The following is an 18,578-nucleotide window of genomic DNA, read 5'->3' as shown; positions in this document are numbered from 1 at the left end:
ACTTATGGGGTGCTGCAGGGTTTGGTCCTGTCCCCCCTCCTATTTAACATCTACATGAAGCCGCTGGGTGAGATCATATGGCGGCACGGGATTAAATACCATCAATATGCGGACGATACACAATTGTATCTGTCTGCCCTGTGCCAACTCAGTGAAGCGGTAGAAGTGATGTGCCAGGGCCTGGAGGCTGTCAGGGTCTGGATGGGAATGAACAAGCTTGCACTTAATCCCGACAAGACTGAGTGGCTATTGATGCTCCCTCCCAAGGATGGTCCAGCTATTCCATCTCTAAGCCTGGGGGGTGAAATTATTCACCCCTCAGAGAGGGCCCGCAATTTGGGAGTCCTCCTGGATCCACAGCTGACCTTAGAACATCATTTGTCGGCTGTGACCAGGGGGGCTTTTGCCCAGGTTCGCCTGGTGCACCAATTGCGACCCTATTTGGACCGGGAGGCCCTTCGGATAGTCACTCATGCCCTCGTCACCTCAAGACTGGATTACTGTAATGCGCTCTACATGGGGCTACCCTTGAAGAGTGTTTGAAGACTTCAGTTAGTCCAGAATGCAACCGCGCGAGCAATTGTGGGTGCACCTAGGTACACCCACGTTACACCTATCCTCCGCGAGCTGCACTGGCTTCCCATTGGTCTCCGAACACACTTCAAAGTGCTAGTCATTACTTTTAAAGCCCTACATGGCACCGGACCTGGTTACCTGAGAGACCACCTCCTGCCAATTACCTCCCAAAGACCGATTAGATTGCACAGACTAGGCCTTCTCCTAGTCTGCCAGCCAATGTCGGCTGGTGACACCCTGGGGGAGGTCCTTCTCTGTTGCAGCTCCGGCCCTCTGGAACGAGCTCCCCGTTGAGATCCGGACCCTCACCACCCTTCCGGGCTTCCGCAAAGCAGACCTGGCTGTTCCGGCAGGCCTGGGGCTGTTGAGTTGTCCAGCCCCACTTCAGGTTTGTGACTGTTGTGTAATTTTAAACTGTTGTTTATTTTTTTTTTATATCCCCTCTCCCTTTTATTGTAAGCAGTCCTGAATCTCTTTTGAGAGTGGGCAGAATACAAAATTTAATAAATAAATAATAATAATAATAATAAATAATAGAAAGGAAAATCAACCCTGGATTTTTGCTTGTAACCCTGAAACTGGGTTATTAGCTTCTTAGATTGGAAATTGGTTTTTATGCATACTGTTATCTTGCAGTATTTCTATAATCCACTCTCTTGGGAAAACTAAAAGTATGTGTATTTTTCATAAGTTATAATAGATTTCCTTCAAAATCAGTGTAGTAAAAATTCTTGAGTGAAATTAATTTTAGACATAGTCCAACCATTACCACTGCTGCAAGATTGATAGGAGTAGCAGCAGTTTAGTGATTCTCAGAGAATTTCTTTGATTCCTCTTTTGCTCTGCTCAATATACCACAGGTGAGCATGTTCCAAAACATTTAAAAATGTTTCTATAAATCTCATTTGGTAACAAGTGAAAGTAGATCATATTTTGAGTTTGTAAGGGTCTGAGGGATAAGGGATAAGGGATAGGGCAAAACAATTTACATGCTTAATACCAATAGCAATATTGTTCCAGTTCTTTAGACAGTTGCAATTTTAAGTTTTTTGTTTTTTTTAATATTTTCAACCTTACCTTAGCTTGAATCTAACAAGTAAACCATAATTCATTTTAGAAAAGAATTATCATATTTGATTACCTACATGGTATCATTTACATTTCAGTTTTCAGAATTCTCAGTGCAACTGTAGAATACTTGGATATGAATAATAAATTAGCAAAAAGTATCTACTTGGGATACTTTATCTGTGATAAAACAAAAATATAGTGTATTAATTATTAAAAGGCATTTTATGTCATGTTTTAGATTAGAGTCAATAAACTAATCTAAACATTTCAGTGTTCAGAATTTTCAGTGTAGCCTCTATAATTCTGGGAGCCATTGGGGAAGGCTGTGATAAAGCATAAATATTATGTATTAATAAGGAAAAGAAATTTTATGTCTGATATTTTATATTAGATTCAATAATGAATTATAAAAAATAAACCCTAAAAAAGGAACCCTCCCCTTACCAAGGGATTCTATTGTATTAGCGCTGCAGGTTTGAAACATGAAAACATGAAACATAAATAAAATTGGCCTAACTGTCTCTAATCTTATGCAACTAAAGTGAAGATATTTATGGCATGGCAAAGTTTTACATGCTGCTCCAGAAAAACAGTGCATCATCACTATCTTAGCAGTATGTAACAATTTCTATATGATTAAGTTGTTGTGTTCATAGAAAATGAAGCACTGGGAAAATATTAAATAATATGTTCATAATTCAAAAGAGGATAGACAGTTAAAAAATCACTGTCCTATAGGGTGTCTTTATTTTGTTTATTTTTAATGAAGTCTCCAGCATATTACTACATTTTGCAATAGCAATCCATTGGTAAACTGAACAAGGAAAATATGAAATATTTATACACATATAAAGAGAGTATACAAACCAGAACATAATAGTATGTTATTCCCCCCAAATCAATTACATTTTGCCTCCCCAGCAAGTGTTATAGTATCACTGAAAAGGAAAGAATGTGGGTCCAATACCACTGATGCTTCAAAGCCCAACATAATAACTATTTCCCACCTTGAAAAGCAGTAGGAATAAAAATATCAGCTGAAATTCTAAGAAAGTCTCATTTTGTTGTCAGGTACCGGTACAACATTTAACCTTAAAAATCAAAGAAAATAATTAAGCTCTTTTAGTAGGTATCTAGACTGATGATTGTATAACTGAAAGTCCTTCATTTTATTGCTTTCATTTTATTTATTAAAATAGGTCTATTAAGTTCTGCTTTGTCTTATTAAAATAGGTCTATGAAGTCTTAAATAACCTGGAAGACTTAAGATCAAATAAAGAAACAACAAAAGGGAAATAAACAAAAAGAAAATGACATAACATTTCACTTCAACACTCTGATTACCATATTATCACAATATGCTCAATGTACCCTGGAGAATCCCATCAGATCATAAGAAGTAAACTATGGCCCTTCTGTGTAAAAAAGTGAAAAGAGATTTTTTTAAAACTTGAATATAGATTTGTCTTGCTAGAATGGGAATATCTAAGAACCAAAATTATATTGGTAGAACATAGATAATATATTCCTTCCATTTTTTTTGTTTAATAATAAAAACAAATATTGTATCAATTTGATTTTTATAGAATCATTCTTCCTCAATTGAGATCTGGGACAGTATCAAAGCAAACCTATGAATACTCTAGGTCAGTGGTCTGCAACCTTGGCAACTTTAAGACTTGTGGACTTCAACTCCCAGAGTAAAGCTGGCTGAGGAACTCTGGAAGTTGAAGCCCACAGGTCTTAAAGTTGCCAAGGTTGGAGACCACTGCTCTAGGTAACTAAATCTCTTAGTTCAATAATATCATTTGATGAGAAGCATGTTCGAGATTTTAGACACAGAAAGAAATTGGCTTATACTACTGATTGTAATCCACAAAATGGAACTTGCCTGTTTGATATACTTCTGTTTAACATTATGAGGGTGGCAATGAAAAAATAATAATATTGTAATAGAGGTAACTGAAAAAGGCAATCTTGCTTTATGAAAGAACAGCAGTTGATGGTTTCTATTCATTGTAAGTTTTGAAAAAAAAATCAAAGTAAAAGCATAGCAGCTGCAACTACTACAATTGGGATTACAAATTTTGTGGTAAATTGTGATGGCCATTAAATCAAAGGACCCACTGAACTGGACCTGATTTTATGAGCATTTTTACAGTTCACACTGTCGTAAGTCCAAATCATTTTCTTAAATGGGCACCCTTTGCTGAAAACTGGCAAAAAATAAAAAAATAGGAAAGTGGCAAAAATTGTTTCAAATCACAGTCATTAACTGTGAACCAGTTGCCAAGTGCCCAAAATGTGTCATATGACTGTGGAGTGAGGATGTTGCACAACATTTTATGGTGGCCAGAAGTTCTTTATGAGCTCTAAAGCATTCTTACCAAGGTCATTGTAACTCTAAACAGTCATTATGTGACCAGTCATATGTTCAGGATTATAGTTAGAAAGCTAAATAATGTGATGGAGCACACAGATACCTTTTTTCCTTGAACAGCAAATACACACGAAAGAGAATAAAATAGTAGATTTCCAACATAATATTCCTGTATGTAACTGTTCTGATTCACCTATACTGTATTTCGGGATTTTTAAACTATGTATTTTTCATCTTTGATGATCCAATTCTTTTCGATACAGGCTAGCTGCCTCTTCACATACTTAAATAAGAGTGTATTCTTGCAGCTCCTTAAACAAAACAGTTTGTATTCATTTAACTGATAAGGGATTGAGAGTAGATTTTCATAGGAGTGTTCTTGTAAGAGAAGATGAACAATAACCATATTAGATAATATGCTGACGTTACAGGTGGAGAAGGTTGGAGAGAGGACATTGGAAATACAAATGGTACCTGATAGCTAAAATTTCTGAAATAAACTTGGCAAGTGGCTGTTAAAATTGGCCTGTTGATTTTAATAATACTCAATGCAAGCTATTAGAGTCGCATTAGGTTTGGGGATTAAAAAAAAAATTACTTGGACACCTGCTGAAAAGATTTTATTCATTAGTTACTTTAAGGGATAAAAAGGACATAAAGAAAATAAACATAAATAATACATTAGAATTTTGAGATAGCTTTCCTCTTTATTTACCTTTGTACTTTTCCAAACTCTGAATATGATAAGGTGTTGTTGTTTAGAAAATGAGTGTTTTTCTATATCTATCTATCTATCTATCTATCTATCTATCTATCTATCTATCTATCTATCTATCTATCTATCTATCTATCTATCTATCACAATTTATAATCAGTAAGATGAATATCTTGAATGTGTGTACCTGCTAATGTGGTTCTACTACAATAATTTATTTAACACAATGGATATTTCATGTGGGTTCCCCCTCCTCCCGTAACTTTTTTACAGATAAGGTTATCCTATTTTAACATGGTGATGACAAAAGAGTTTGTGTTCTTCAGATTTTGATGATTTATTTTAAATAGTAAAGTTGATTGCAAGGTATAGGGTTACAAATGGATCTAAACACTCCTTCTTTATACCTATAAGTGAATAATATAGAAAATAAGTTTTGTTCCGTGAAATTACTGAATATGTATTTTTATTTTGAAAATTCTTTATCTGTTTTCCACCTAGAGCTTTAACATAACTGCCAGAGGATGATGGATTAGTAATACATATAATTGAGTAAGGTCAATTGCAGTTTAATAATATTATAACTGAATTATATAGCAGGAAGAAGAAAGAAGAAAAAGTGCAAAATGAACATAAATTAGAAAGGAAACAAAATAGACTGCAGGTGGTACTTCTAGTTTACCATTATTAATAGAACAAGTGATTATCATAATAAAAAATTTAAAAAAGATATATTAAAGTTTACATTTTAATTTTAAGGGAGTTTGGAAAGGATTATAAGGTCTTACAAGGTTCAATAGTACAGAAAAGTACAGATTTAGAAGAAAGTAGGATAGCTGAAAGGGAAATAGCTGAGGGAGAAATATATCCTGTAAAATACTAAAATGGCTCAGATATTGATTGCTTCTTTTTAGCTGTATATATCACTCCATTAATGCCAATTTTCCTACATGAAAACTTTGGAATCAATTTGTCGAATACTAAATTGTGCATGTTTATAAAATTGCTCCCAAATAATAGAAGTGATGTCATTAATCCCAATTCCCAACGTGGCAGAGCAGTGACATGAACAAAAGGAGATAAAGCAATCCTGAAGATAATAAAACAGTTCCTGTAAAATGCTCAAAACACTGCAAGTATTGTTTTAAGATCTTTCACATTAATTATATAGGTAATCTCTGGATCTTATAAATCTGAAGTGATTTTTTCCCCCTAATGGATTTAAGCCTAGCTGTCTGAATTAAACAGGTTATAAACAAACATTTATTTATATGGCAGTAGGACTTGAAATCCCCTCTGTAAGATACTACTATTATGTTTTTCCACAGTAAATTATCTTTGACTATAGATTTATTGAATATCCCCACAGTTCAATGACTGGAGATAATGGCTTCTAAAATTAGAAAGCTTCCACAGTATTTCTATAAATTGTATTACCTTGGGGTAAAAGAGCTACAGGAAGTTTCACCTCCTCTGGGATAAAAGACACATTAAAGAGTATTATTTTATTTGAAAGTAAATTAGCAATGCAATCCTTTGTAGAGTGGAAAAGCAATGAGAACTGCCAAAAGAAGAATTAAGATATATTTATCATTTTCTGCTCAGATGGTGAAACTGAGTCTTTTTATCTGCCATATTTTGTTATTTTCTAAGAGCTTGAATTGGATATAATGTTACACTATAGTTTTATGTTACAAGCTATTCTACAAACAACCAAGAGCAGTATAAAATTAAATCAAGACAGCAACTAATGCAGAGATATGGTTGTCAATGGTTTTCTCAATTACAATTATCAGAAAGATTCAAAACAGATAAAAATAATTACAGTATGGAGCAAAGTAAGACAGAATCTGAACTATAGTTGTGTGTCAATTGTGAACATGTAATTTCTAAAATGTACAAATCTTATCTTCAAATTCAAATTTAAATCCATGACTTATTTTAAATTTATTTATTTTTGAAAGAGGCATCTCAAAGAATTATAGGTGAATATTGACTTATTTCAACATGGCAGAACTTTGATTATCATAGATCATTCTAGATAATGATAAGGGCTGACATTGCTGTGCAGGGAATAGAATAAATAGAACATGACTCTGAGCCTCACTTCTGCATTTAAACAAAATGAAAGCAAGTCCATTGGACCTCTATGTGATGTCAGTGAGAATCATGTCTCATTGAAAGAGAACACTATCAATCCACACACTTAAGAGTGAACATGTACTCTTACTTAACAAAGTTAGAAGTAATGCAGAACTAAGCGACTGAAAGTAATGCAAATAATCTGTTTATTTCAATTATATCTGATACAGTATGTCCAAATTTCAGATGTCTATCGTTTCATGCATAAGCTGATTCATGAATTTCCATAATAGAAATAACCTTATAAAAAATAAGAACATTTCAGTTCCATGGAATTCAGTGATTTTGTCTAGCTACTTATCTATCTACCCATTCTGTTGGGCCATCCTACTGGAACAATTATCAATGCTGTACATGAGCAATCTAAACAATGTTTTTGCATATTGTAAACATACAACACCAGCATGTGTCCTTTGCTCAGATTGCCTCATCTTAGAAAAAACAAATAGTTTCTTGTGTAGTTCACTGTAGACTCCCAACCCTCACTTTTTATTTCAACCATGGTTAAAACAGAGAATATTCAATTTAGGCTACACTAGAACATATTTATCCCTTTACTACTATTTTGTTCTTGTAGGGACTCTTCATACCATCCTCAAATATCTTTGCAATACAATGTCTGCTCCACAATAATGTTCACTTGGCAGAATTCAATGCCCTACATTTAATGTTTTTTAATGATTTAGACCAGATTTAATACAATCCCTTTTCTAGAATGCCTTTGTATGTGATAACTTCCAGATGCAACACACAACTGCCCACCAAATTGTAGGCAAAATCACTAAAAACTCTCTTGCACCTGGGTATACACCATTAGGTCTCTTAGAATTGCAATTCTAAGCTTTCCTCTACACTGGCTAAGATATATACTATGTATAGTGTAATACTAAGTCATTTGTGATTTTCTCCACAATTTTTAAAAGAATACTGTATATATGACACAACTATGGTTATTATTCTATAATTAGATAATTTTGCTCCTCAAAGATCTGGTTTTCTAGTCTGACCTATCAGAACACAATATTACATTCAGTAATCATAAACATATTATACAGAGAGTGACAGAAATGGATGCATCCAGCTCTTCCACATTTATACTAATTGGTAAAGTCTGCAATGATTATGGCATTATATTTTGTTAATTGGGTTTAGTTGGACTGTGAATTTGCCCAGTAGGCACATATTCATGGCTACGTTCTCTTAATAATATAAAAAGGTTTGAGATGAAAAACCAAGGCGAGAAGTTATATCTTTTTGTCTTTCATTTATTATTTTTTAACACCCATTATTATTCATGTGAGACAAATAAATCTAATTTTGTATATATTTGTCTATATTCTTAGCAGAAACAACTTTTATTTTATAACTTTTTCATATTATATGCTACAGCATTTTTCTGTCTTCTTCACTATTTTCTATTCGCATAATTGGGTCTACGAGAATGTGCTGAACTAAGGTTCAAGACTGAATAGTATTTAACAAATGATTGACACATTTGCTTTTTGTACATTGCTATACTAAGCCAACCTGACTACATATTGTTTTTTTAGACTTTTCTTTAAGCATAATAAAGGATTATAGATTTTTTTTTAAAAATCGACATACATATATGTATGTAGCTCGTATTACCACGTATAGATTTTGCTGGTGTAATAAACTGCATTATGAATTCATGAGTTTTAAGTAGTGGAAGTATATATTTACACAACAGTATGTCTGACATTATATCATTATTGGTTGATTATACTTGAAAGGACATGATACTTGCCATTGACAAAAAGTAAGGTACTTCTATCCAGAAATCTTTTCATTTTAAGTCATTGATTAAGATACGTCTAGTTTATACAAGGTCACTGAAAATATAAGATTTATTTATTTATATATATTTCGTGTGTCGAAATATTTACTATAACTTACAAACATTTATGAGCACGTGTATTCTGCCAGAAATTATAACACTAATAAATGCTCGGAAAAAATACAAAATGATAGGCTGTTAACTGAACTGTTCTAACAAAAGTAGAGACAAAGAGACTTCGAAATCATTATCAAAGCCTACACAAATATGTAGATACACCATATACCGTGATTTTGTTTCAAGATGGTTTTGAGTTAAAATGAGTTCATGGAATGAAAAGTTCTATTCAAACAACCCCATTATATAGAGGGATAGTTGAGAAAGAAAATAGTGAACATCATATTTTCTTATAATAGATTCTTAACCACACAAAGTTTGGAAACTCTGCCCAAACTCTGTGAAACAGCTCTGGGACAAATAAGGAGTGTCAGAGGATTAAAGGTTGGAAGAAGAAATTGGAAAATATATTTCCATTTTATATTAAAGTTTATTTTAAAATGTTTTGCATTTTTTGGTTTTATTTTATATTATGTATCTTTTAAAAACGGTAACCGACCAAGAAACTTTTTGGAGTAGGATCCTCAAAATCAAACTATCAATTAATCAGTCTATACCAATACATTGCTGTATTTATATATTTGTATATATGCTGGTGTATAATTTCTGGTATTTTTTTTTAAAAAAATACTGTTTGTATCATAGACACATAATTAACCTCTATATAATTTATGTGATCTATTATTATATTCAAATTAAATATTAGCATTTATTCAAAACAATAAAAAACTGCAAAACTCAAATTTGTTTTACAGAGACTTCCTACAAACTAGTGCCTCATAAAATATCCAGCATACACAATCAACATGGCCATTTGCTGACATTCTGGGAGATGTAATACCAAGATAGTTTAGAAAAACTGATGTTTATACGTATATACTGATGTGTCTTTTTTTCAACATTGGGCTTGAAAAGTAACCAAATTATTTCTGTAGTATGACATATTAAAATCAGAAATGTCATGTTAACTGATAACAAGTTGCACATGGAACTAATAGTTAATTTCCCATTACTAATTTTAAGTAGTTCCCATTACTAATTTTAAGTAGTTACGAGGCTATTTATTTTTTCCAAGTGTGTGATATTTTGTGTGTAATGAAGTACAGCCGGAAGTTTTTGTCATAAACTGAAGTCACCACTGAGCAGACTCACTTGAAGCCGGTCATTGGTTGTGCAGCCAAACCAAAGTAAGAATCAATTTCTTAATGAACAAACCCTGCAAATATCAGCTGTCTGGGAAGTGGCCCTGTAAATTAAAATGCCAATTGTGTGGCATAAAAATAAACAGCTACAGGCTATACTATGAACTGATGTACAAAATGGGGGAAATGTTAGAATATGAGGCTAATTCAAGGGTTTTATTTTATTGTAGTCAAGACCTACTTTCTCATAGTACTTGATCTCGTAGTCCAGAATGACTCCATTAGGAAAAGCAGGCTCTTGCCATGAGAGGGCAATGCTGTTTTGAGAAGCCCAGTCCTTCCTGACCATACCTATCAAGGAGGGTGCTGAAAAGGAAAAGGATAACTCCAGGTTAAAGACAATGCAGTGTATTTAAACCATCATAAAGAGATAACTTGGAATGATGCTACATGATTTGATCAATGGATCCCTCTTTGCAAAACTAAATTAGTGGTGCTAGAATCATGGTGCATAAAAGTCAAAAGGATGATTGTGAACATGTAATAAAAGCCCCACCTCTTTGTACACATGTATATCATCAACATATGTTCAAAAGATGGGCTCTTTCACTTCAGGGTTCACAATATTCTCTGAATGTTTTTGAGCCCACTGCTCTGCATTAATAAATCTTACTACTTTAGATTAATTTCCATAAAATCTACATATTCTTCTTTAAAATCACTATGTTTTTTCCTAGAATTGGGTGGCTCTCACATGATTCTGGGAAGAAATGAATCCCCTTTAAAAAATGCAGATAAGTGCTATATTTCTAGCTGGTATGCACCAAAGATTTTTTTGGAAGTGGATGTACCAACCTAATAAATGAACTTTTAAAATTGGATTCACTTAAAAATGTGTTGAAATGGAACCCAACAAATTTCTCTAGTATGGAATGGTTCATATTGCAGCATTATTTATTTCAGTTAACATGCCAGAGTCTCATTCGTTATTTGAATTAATCAGATAATCAGCTCCATCAACTAAAAACGGCCATGCACCACCATCCACAATCGAGAAAGAGTTATTGATCTGTCAATCTGGGCCGGGTGAGGTTTTCCGTGTTGTCTCTAGTATGGAATGGTTCATCTTACAGTGTTTCTTATTTCAGTGACCATAAACATATTAACTATTATCCTGTAGAAAGATTTTATAACAAAACTTAAGAGCTACTGCCTCTTCAGGACATTTTTCAAATAATAGAGTGATTTATAATTGTTCATAATGCTAATTATATGTATCAGCAACTGCATATGAAAGCAATGAATATAGGAATTGTTATAAAGGACTCAAAATTTCCACAGAGCCTGATCTAAAAATGTGGATTTTTATATTGATATCTTCTATACATACATGATTACATTTGTTTTTTTATATTTACTATGAAAGTAACTATTACATAGGATATACACAGAGCAAAATAAGAACTAACCAAGTTAATATAGAATTTTCATTTTTGTCAAATGAAATGAAAATACCCTGTTTATAGTCAACTGCCACACTTTCTAACTCAAGACTGCAACTGCTAAAAAGTATCAGTTACATTTAGTTAAACAGTATAAATGCTTAATAAAACAGGTATAAGGAAAATATGCATAGGAGAGCACTGTGAATGAAAATGAAGAAAAGCTCTATAAACATTTATGAAAAATGGAGAAAACATTGGAATAAGGGTATGGAGCCTATAGCTTTCCACATGCCATTGCCCACCTGCCTTAACTAGCATGGCCAATGGCCAAAGATAATAGGAACTGGTCAGCAACGTATTCAGGCTTACAAGTTCCATTACATATTTCCATAGTGATCTCTTAGGATATAACAAAGAGAAAGCTTCTCAACATTATTCTTTCATGTTTGCTTTTCCTGAAACTTATTAAGTATTATTTATTTTAGCCTAGAATATTCATTGTAAAAAAAATACAAGTTGCCATTTAAGAGTACTTTTTCACATACTACTATCGAATATAATACAACCTGTTGCATTTTAGCACGAATTATGAAATACAAATATTTTAAATACATTTATAACATAATTATGTTTTTGTGAAGTATCCATGTTGCAGCTTGTATTCTGTATCACACATGATTGAAATCATTTTATTAATATAACACTACACAGATGCCTGCATAGATGCATAAATACCTAGATCCACATTTATTTACACTATTTGCACTTTGAGCAAATTCCATTTCCTAAAATACTGGTATTTGAAATTTCTTTGAATTTATCTCAGAAGGTCAAAATATAAATATTTAAATAAACATATGAACAGATTTCACAATAAGAAAATATACTTTACAGTACAGATAGTTTGGGGAAAATACTTTGAAAAATACATTTTGAATGATACTTTAATTATTCTAGGCAAATTAACCAGACATTTAATTGTATAATTAATTTGCATAAAACAATTATAGAATTAATTATTGATTAATAATAATTGTCCAATTTTGTTTTTAATGGGAGATATTTTTTTAAACAAATATTTAAATAATAAAAACATAGGAAACAATATTAAAAAAATAATAACTTCCAGTGCTTCAAACCATACATTATGTACACTTCGTTCACACAATTACTTTTGTTCTCTAGCATTAGATGCTAAAGGCAAGTGCTTCCTTTTTCTTAAACTCTACAGTCACAGGAGAAAATATTTATAGGAAAGATATGTGGCTAAGAAAGGATTCTGTGAAAAACCAAAGCAACCAATTTTTCTCTGAGAATGTAACTGATTTAGACAAAAGAATAGATACAGTTGCAGGTTTATATGAAGCAGAGCCATACACTTCTGTTTTATTCTGCTTTACTTGGCTAATGCCACCTTCAAAACAACTATCCCCTAGCAATAAAGAAGACGACACAGATTTTGCAAGAAAACATTGAATTTTATATATGTTAAAGCAATTTTTGCAAATGTAATAACTATATCCATCCAGAATGTAAAAGCTTTCGTCACTTGTCAACAATTCTGATTTGTATTTGTACAAAATAAATAGGCTGTCTGTAAGCAGGAAAATAAATTGACACAGATCAAACACTGGCAGTCAACTATCACAAACTATTTCCGTCTACTATATCTTGCAATGATCTCAAACTATAATAAATAAATAATCTTTCAAGGAAGATATTTAAGAAACTAGAATTCATCAAAATGTTCATTCTATTCAATGTAGACATTTCCTTGTATGATGATATTGTGAAGATCTATTTCTATTTTATTATACAGATATTTAGGTATTCTAATTAGGAAGATATTGCTTTGATTATCTGATGAAGAGGACTATAAGATCCCTTAGTTATCTTCCAATAAATAGTTAATATCTAAGTTGCCATAACAGTCTTTGTTGGTTTTCTAGCACAACTACCCCCGTGGAATTTGTTACCTTGCTGTAGCCATCTGCCAGCTCACAGTTCTCCAATTACTTTTTGATAATGCCATCTGGAATTGTCAAAGGCCTTGCCAAAGTCACATTATATATATTGCATTCCCCTTATCCATCAAACCAATTACCCTGTCAAGGAAGGGAATGAGATATGGTTAGTGATATTTCCTATTCCACTTTCTGAAGGATGGGGAACTTAGAGCAGCCTTTAAAGATGAAGAAGTAGTGAAATAATAATATTCCTAAACTGTTACAAATAGGGGAAGGAAGCAGTATTACATTTGCCACCTTGAGTTACAAGAAAGAAAGGCAGAATAAGAATAAAATAGATTAAAAAGGATTGACAGATGTCATTGAAACTCAATTAGCAATTGCATGCATTTCTTTTACTCAAGATGCTCTTTTTGTTTTACAATAGCCAAATCTGCTATTTTGATGTTTTGGTTGTCTGAAATAAAGGACAAAATAAGAACCATCTTTACACATACACTGAACTTATTTCCAAATAAATAAGGAATAGCTCTCTCCTTAGGATGGGCTAGGATTAGAGCTGATTTAAGGATTAGTTTTTACGATGGTTGTGAAGTGAGTCATTCTAAGTGAACTACATGGTTGCTTATCAAACCATGAGGGCATTAAGTGAATCTAGCATATTCAATGGGAATTTTTTTTGCTGTAAAATGGCAAATAAATAAATAAAATAATAAGTTATAGTCATGCTGTAATGAGTTATAATTACAAGCTGGTTACCAAGCACCCAAAATGCAGGCACATGAGTCAGTGTAATATTCTATGGCAGTTGAAAATGCTTTACAGCTGTAAAGTCATTCTTAATGTCATTGAACAATATTTAAGCAAGGACTATCTGTAATGTGAAATACTGCACAAATGTACTATTTTCATTATAGCTAAGTATAAAGAAGAGAATGGAATGGTCTACTGTATAGGTATGCAGTCTACCGTATAGGTACGCAGCTCTTCCTATTATAAAAGACCGTGGCATGTAGACAGTGAGTGGTGTGGTTGCCTAGAAGTGAAGATTCTTGCATCCCACTCAGAAGGCTGAGAGTTCAATGCTAAGCAGTGACAAATGTTTCTTTATCGGGGCATAAAGAGAAAATATCTCCTGGGAACTCTGAGTACGAGTTAGGAGGGGCACCCGGTCACTAAATGCTTAGCTCCATTCAGTCATCCTAAACCCATCCCAATAAAAGGGATTAAAGCAGAGCTGTCAAACTCCTGGCCCATGGGCTGGATGTGTCACATGCTGACCATCCACGTGTTCAGTTTAGTGAAGGGGGAAAAAGTCCCAATATATCATGTGACACCACTGTGATTACATGAGTTTGACACCTCTGGATTAAAGGGTCATAAAAAGAAAAAAATGTAGAGCGTAATGGGATGAAATCCAGTTCAACATCAACTAACCGAAAAGGAAATAAATTAAAAAGTTTTATTTTGAGAGTAGATTTGTCATGACTGAATTTGTGAAGAAAAACTGGTAGCCTGGTGCTTTCCTGGGTATACACAAATAAAACACCAACATTCTTAGAACTGCTTTATATAAGTTGCTCCCCAATACATTTTATGAAAAGTTTTTGATTTATAGATGAATCCATTAGAATTCTAAATGGACTACCTCTAAATAAATGTTTATGGATAGAGTGAAAATTAGAATATATATTAGTGATTAATAAAGCAATATTTAAAGGCAGCAGTAGCAATTTTTGCTGATTCCAAAATGATAACTGACATTATTGTGCAAATCCTATTCCATATTTGTATCATGGAATTTGATTCAAATATATGTCATGACATTTAAGTGATGATGTAATTATGTCTGTATTATAATTTTACCTCTGCTCCCATGATCTTTCTATATACTTCAGAAATATACATTATTTTCCTCAAAAGAGTGTATTACCAGAAAAGAGTTCATAAGATTGCAGTTTAAGGGAGTAAATAAATCCCAGTGAACAGTGTGAGATATAATTCTGAGTAAACATGCAAATAACTGCTCCGTGAGAGTAGAAAATTTGAGAAATATATAATCTGAACATGAGTAGGGGGTGTTTATTTGATGAATAAGATGTACTTAGAGGATATATCCAACCACTGTGAGATTAGAAGATTTAGATTTATTCGTTATCATTGACAGTAATCTTTCCCAGTTAGAGTGGTTCAGTAGTAGTCCATACATTATTCATGCAAAAGATTCTCTCTTCAATCATTGTCATCTCCAGGGAGACTGAGAAACGCACAGAAATCTTGGAAACATCATACCTCCCATCATGGGTAATAGTGAGAGAGACCAGTGATTGAGCTCAAAATAAATTTAGGTGCTCTAAATTTAGGTGGTCTTACACCAATGGATTTAAGAAGAAGCTGTCAGAAACTAATACATTTGGGCCTAATAAATGTATATAGATTAGGCTTTGCCATTGGGGCCAATTAATACTTTCTTTATCCCTTTCTGTTGGTTCTGTTCTTCACATCAGCCTGAACTTTCCAAGACTTTCTTCCATTTTAGAAACATCAATCTTTCTTTCTTTTGGAAGAGAAGAATACCTGCCATGGAAATGTCAGGGAAAGAGTCTTTTCAAATATTTATGTGTCAAGACTACTTCTGCAATGAAGCACTGCAGAATATTTAGAATATGTAACCCAAATTCGGTCACTTGCTTTGCATTTTGTACAATTATTTTATGTTATTTTATAATTGGGATCAAACAATAATATGGATATATTAATATTATATATTGGATATAATGAATTAAAATATATTGTACATTCCTATTTCTTTATGGACTTTTACTATTCTGAAAATATGGTTTATGATAACAAGACTTTCATATTGAAAGTTTCCAAAGTTGTATGAAAATGTTTGATGCATATACAGTACATAGTCATGAATCAGATAAATAAGAAACGGTACCAAGAAGAAGGATAATGATTAGGTACAGGTAGCTGGAGCTTGTAAGCTGATTTTTGGGAAGTTGGGTAATATCAATCTTGAGGAAAAATGTTTTAGTGTATACATAACACTTTCTAAATACCTGAAAACATGCCACACAGATGACAGCCAAGATCTATTATCTTATCATATAAGAATACAAGTGTATTCATAGAGTAAATGTTTTTACATCAAGGAAGACAGATTTTTGTTGGTATGAACAGTTTGGTAGTGGAAATTATTACCAAGGTAAATAGTGAGGCTTTCTTCAATGTGATAAATAACATTTTTTGAAATGCTTTTAGTTGGATTGCCAAGAGAGTATCATGATTGAAGTGGATCTAAAATCAATAAATACAGAAATACAGAATTTGGATTCAGAACATTGAGGACTTTATTTAATCTGTCCTCTTCAACCGTATGATTCTGCGCAACTTTGTAAAAAAAAAAGAACCAATTATTCTACAAGATCTATAAGTGATGGCAAATGTTATTTATGTTGGATGTGATATTCTAGAAAATATTGTAAAACAGTATTGAAACAAAATTTGCGTTAGTCCATTTTTCCAGTAAGGTTTTGATAAGACAGTTCTTTTTTTTTCTTCCCTGTAAATGTGTTTTTATTTTCCATTTCATTTTCATACAGTCACATATATACTGTGCATAACCGGGGCCATATAACATTAAACATTAAACACAGCCGTTCCTCTTGTCGACAATACCCCCCAAAATAGAAACCCAATGTACCTCTTCGACCCTCCATACACCTATAAGACAGTTCTTTTGATGACACAATTAGCTAAAATACAGAGGAAAAAGTGTTGTGTAAACATTTTCAAGTGTGTATATGTTGTGGCCAGCAACACATTCTAAAAAAATGGCTTTATTCCCAGCTACTTAATTATTTATTTTATGAATTCTTCTACAGTCATTTGTTAAACTACAGTACTAAAAGAAGTTTCTGCTCAACAGTGTACATTTAACACATTTATCTTCAAACTTCTTTTTCAAGATTTAGTGGAATTAGCTAGACAATATAAAATAAATCTTGTTTTTCACAATTTGTCTCTTCATATATAGTAGAATAACGTTCAGTTTCTATATTTAAATGTATTCTATTCTATTCTAACATCTTAATAATGATGAAAAATGCTATTATTCTTACACAAAATGACCGAACCTTGAGTTCTGTAACTAGATTGCAACATCTATGAACTTTGACAGTAAGCTTAAGAATGTCTCATACATTGAAATAAATACAGCCTATTATTCATAATTTTTGACTATTTCAGGGTATTGTAACAAAACTAATTGTTATTTTGAAAACTCTGCCAGGAAAAATAGTAAGATTTTTTAAAAATAACTTTCTTAACAAGGGAATATTATTTCACATTCCCAAATAATCTGTTCTGCCATAGAAATTCAGTACCTTCAAAGTAGAGAATTGTGCATTACTTTATATATATATATATATAAAAAATAATGGTTTCTATATTTGTTGAGGTACACGCTATACTTTCTCAACCATGGAATCTCATTTGCTTTGCTAGTCACCTTGAATATCATGTGTTAGCAGGAATGTCTGAAGTTTTCAATGTGCATATTTACCAAATATTCACAATAAAATATAATAGAATTTGGTTATGGTTTCTAAATGGATTTGTTGTAAATTATTGTATATTAAAATAATTATAATTGACAAATGATTTGTCTGTACATTAATATAACAATATAATATATTGAATTGAATTGAATTGAATTGATTATATTTCTATGCCGCCCTTTTCCCCGAAGGGGACTCAGGGCGGCTCACAACCCAAGTCAAAGGGGAAGGGTACAAATAAGAAATAAAAAGACAGACAAAACAATACCATAGTTTAAAAGCATACAACAACCATACCATTCGAGGGGGGGACAAGACTCATTAGCCCCAGGCCTGTCGGAATAGCCAGGTTTTAAGGGCTTTGTGGAAGGCCTGGAGGGTGGTGAGGGTTCGAATCTCCACGGGGAGCTCGTTTCAAAGGGCTGGAGCAGCCACAGAGAAGGCCCTCCTCTGGGTGGTTGCCAGACGGCATTGGCCAGCAGATGGAATACGGAGGAGGCCTAATCTGTGGGATCTAATCGGTCTATTGGATGTGATCGGCAGCAGGCAGTCTCTCAAGTACCCAGGTCCAATACCATGAAGGGCTTTATAAGTGATGACTAGCGCCTTGAAGCGTATCCAAAGACCAATAGGCAGCCAGTGCAGCTCGCGGAGGATAGG

At 33.0% G+C, this 18,578-nt stretch overlaps 1 protein-coding gene across 1 annotated transcript in view; it reads right to left on the bottom strand.

Moving 5' to 3' along the window:
• EPHA6 (EPH receptor A6) overlaps window positions 1-18,578 on the bottom strand; it is a 415,820-nt gene that overhangs the window by 132,339 nt on the left and 264,903 nt on the right. Inside the window, exon 6 of the mRNA XM_087721464.1 lies at window positions 10,183-10,307. Within this exon, the coding sequence (XP_087577590.1) occupies window positions 10,183-10,307 (125 nt within the window). The remainder of the gene's footprint in view (window positions 1-10,182; window positions 10,308-18,578) is intronic.

Source organism: Thamnophis sirtalis, unplaced genomic scaffold (assembly GCF_051295495.1).
Source record: "Thamnophis sirtalis isolate CommonGarterSnake01/CBP01778 unplaced genomic scaffold, rThaSir2_p1.2 scaffold_8, whole genome shotgun sequence".
NCBI classification, from domain to species: Eukaryota; Metazoa; Chordata; class Lepidosauria; order Squamata; family Natricidae; genus Thamnophis; species Thamnophis sirtalis.
The sequence above is the reverse complement of the archived record's forward strand: the minus strand, read 5'-3'. Positions and strand labels throughout refer to the sequence as shown.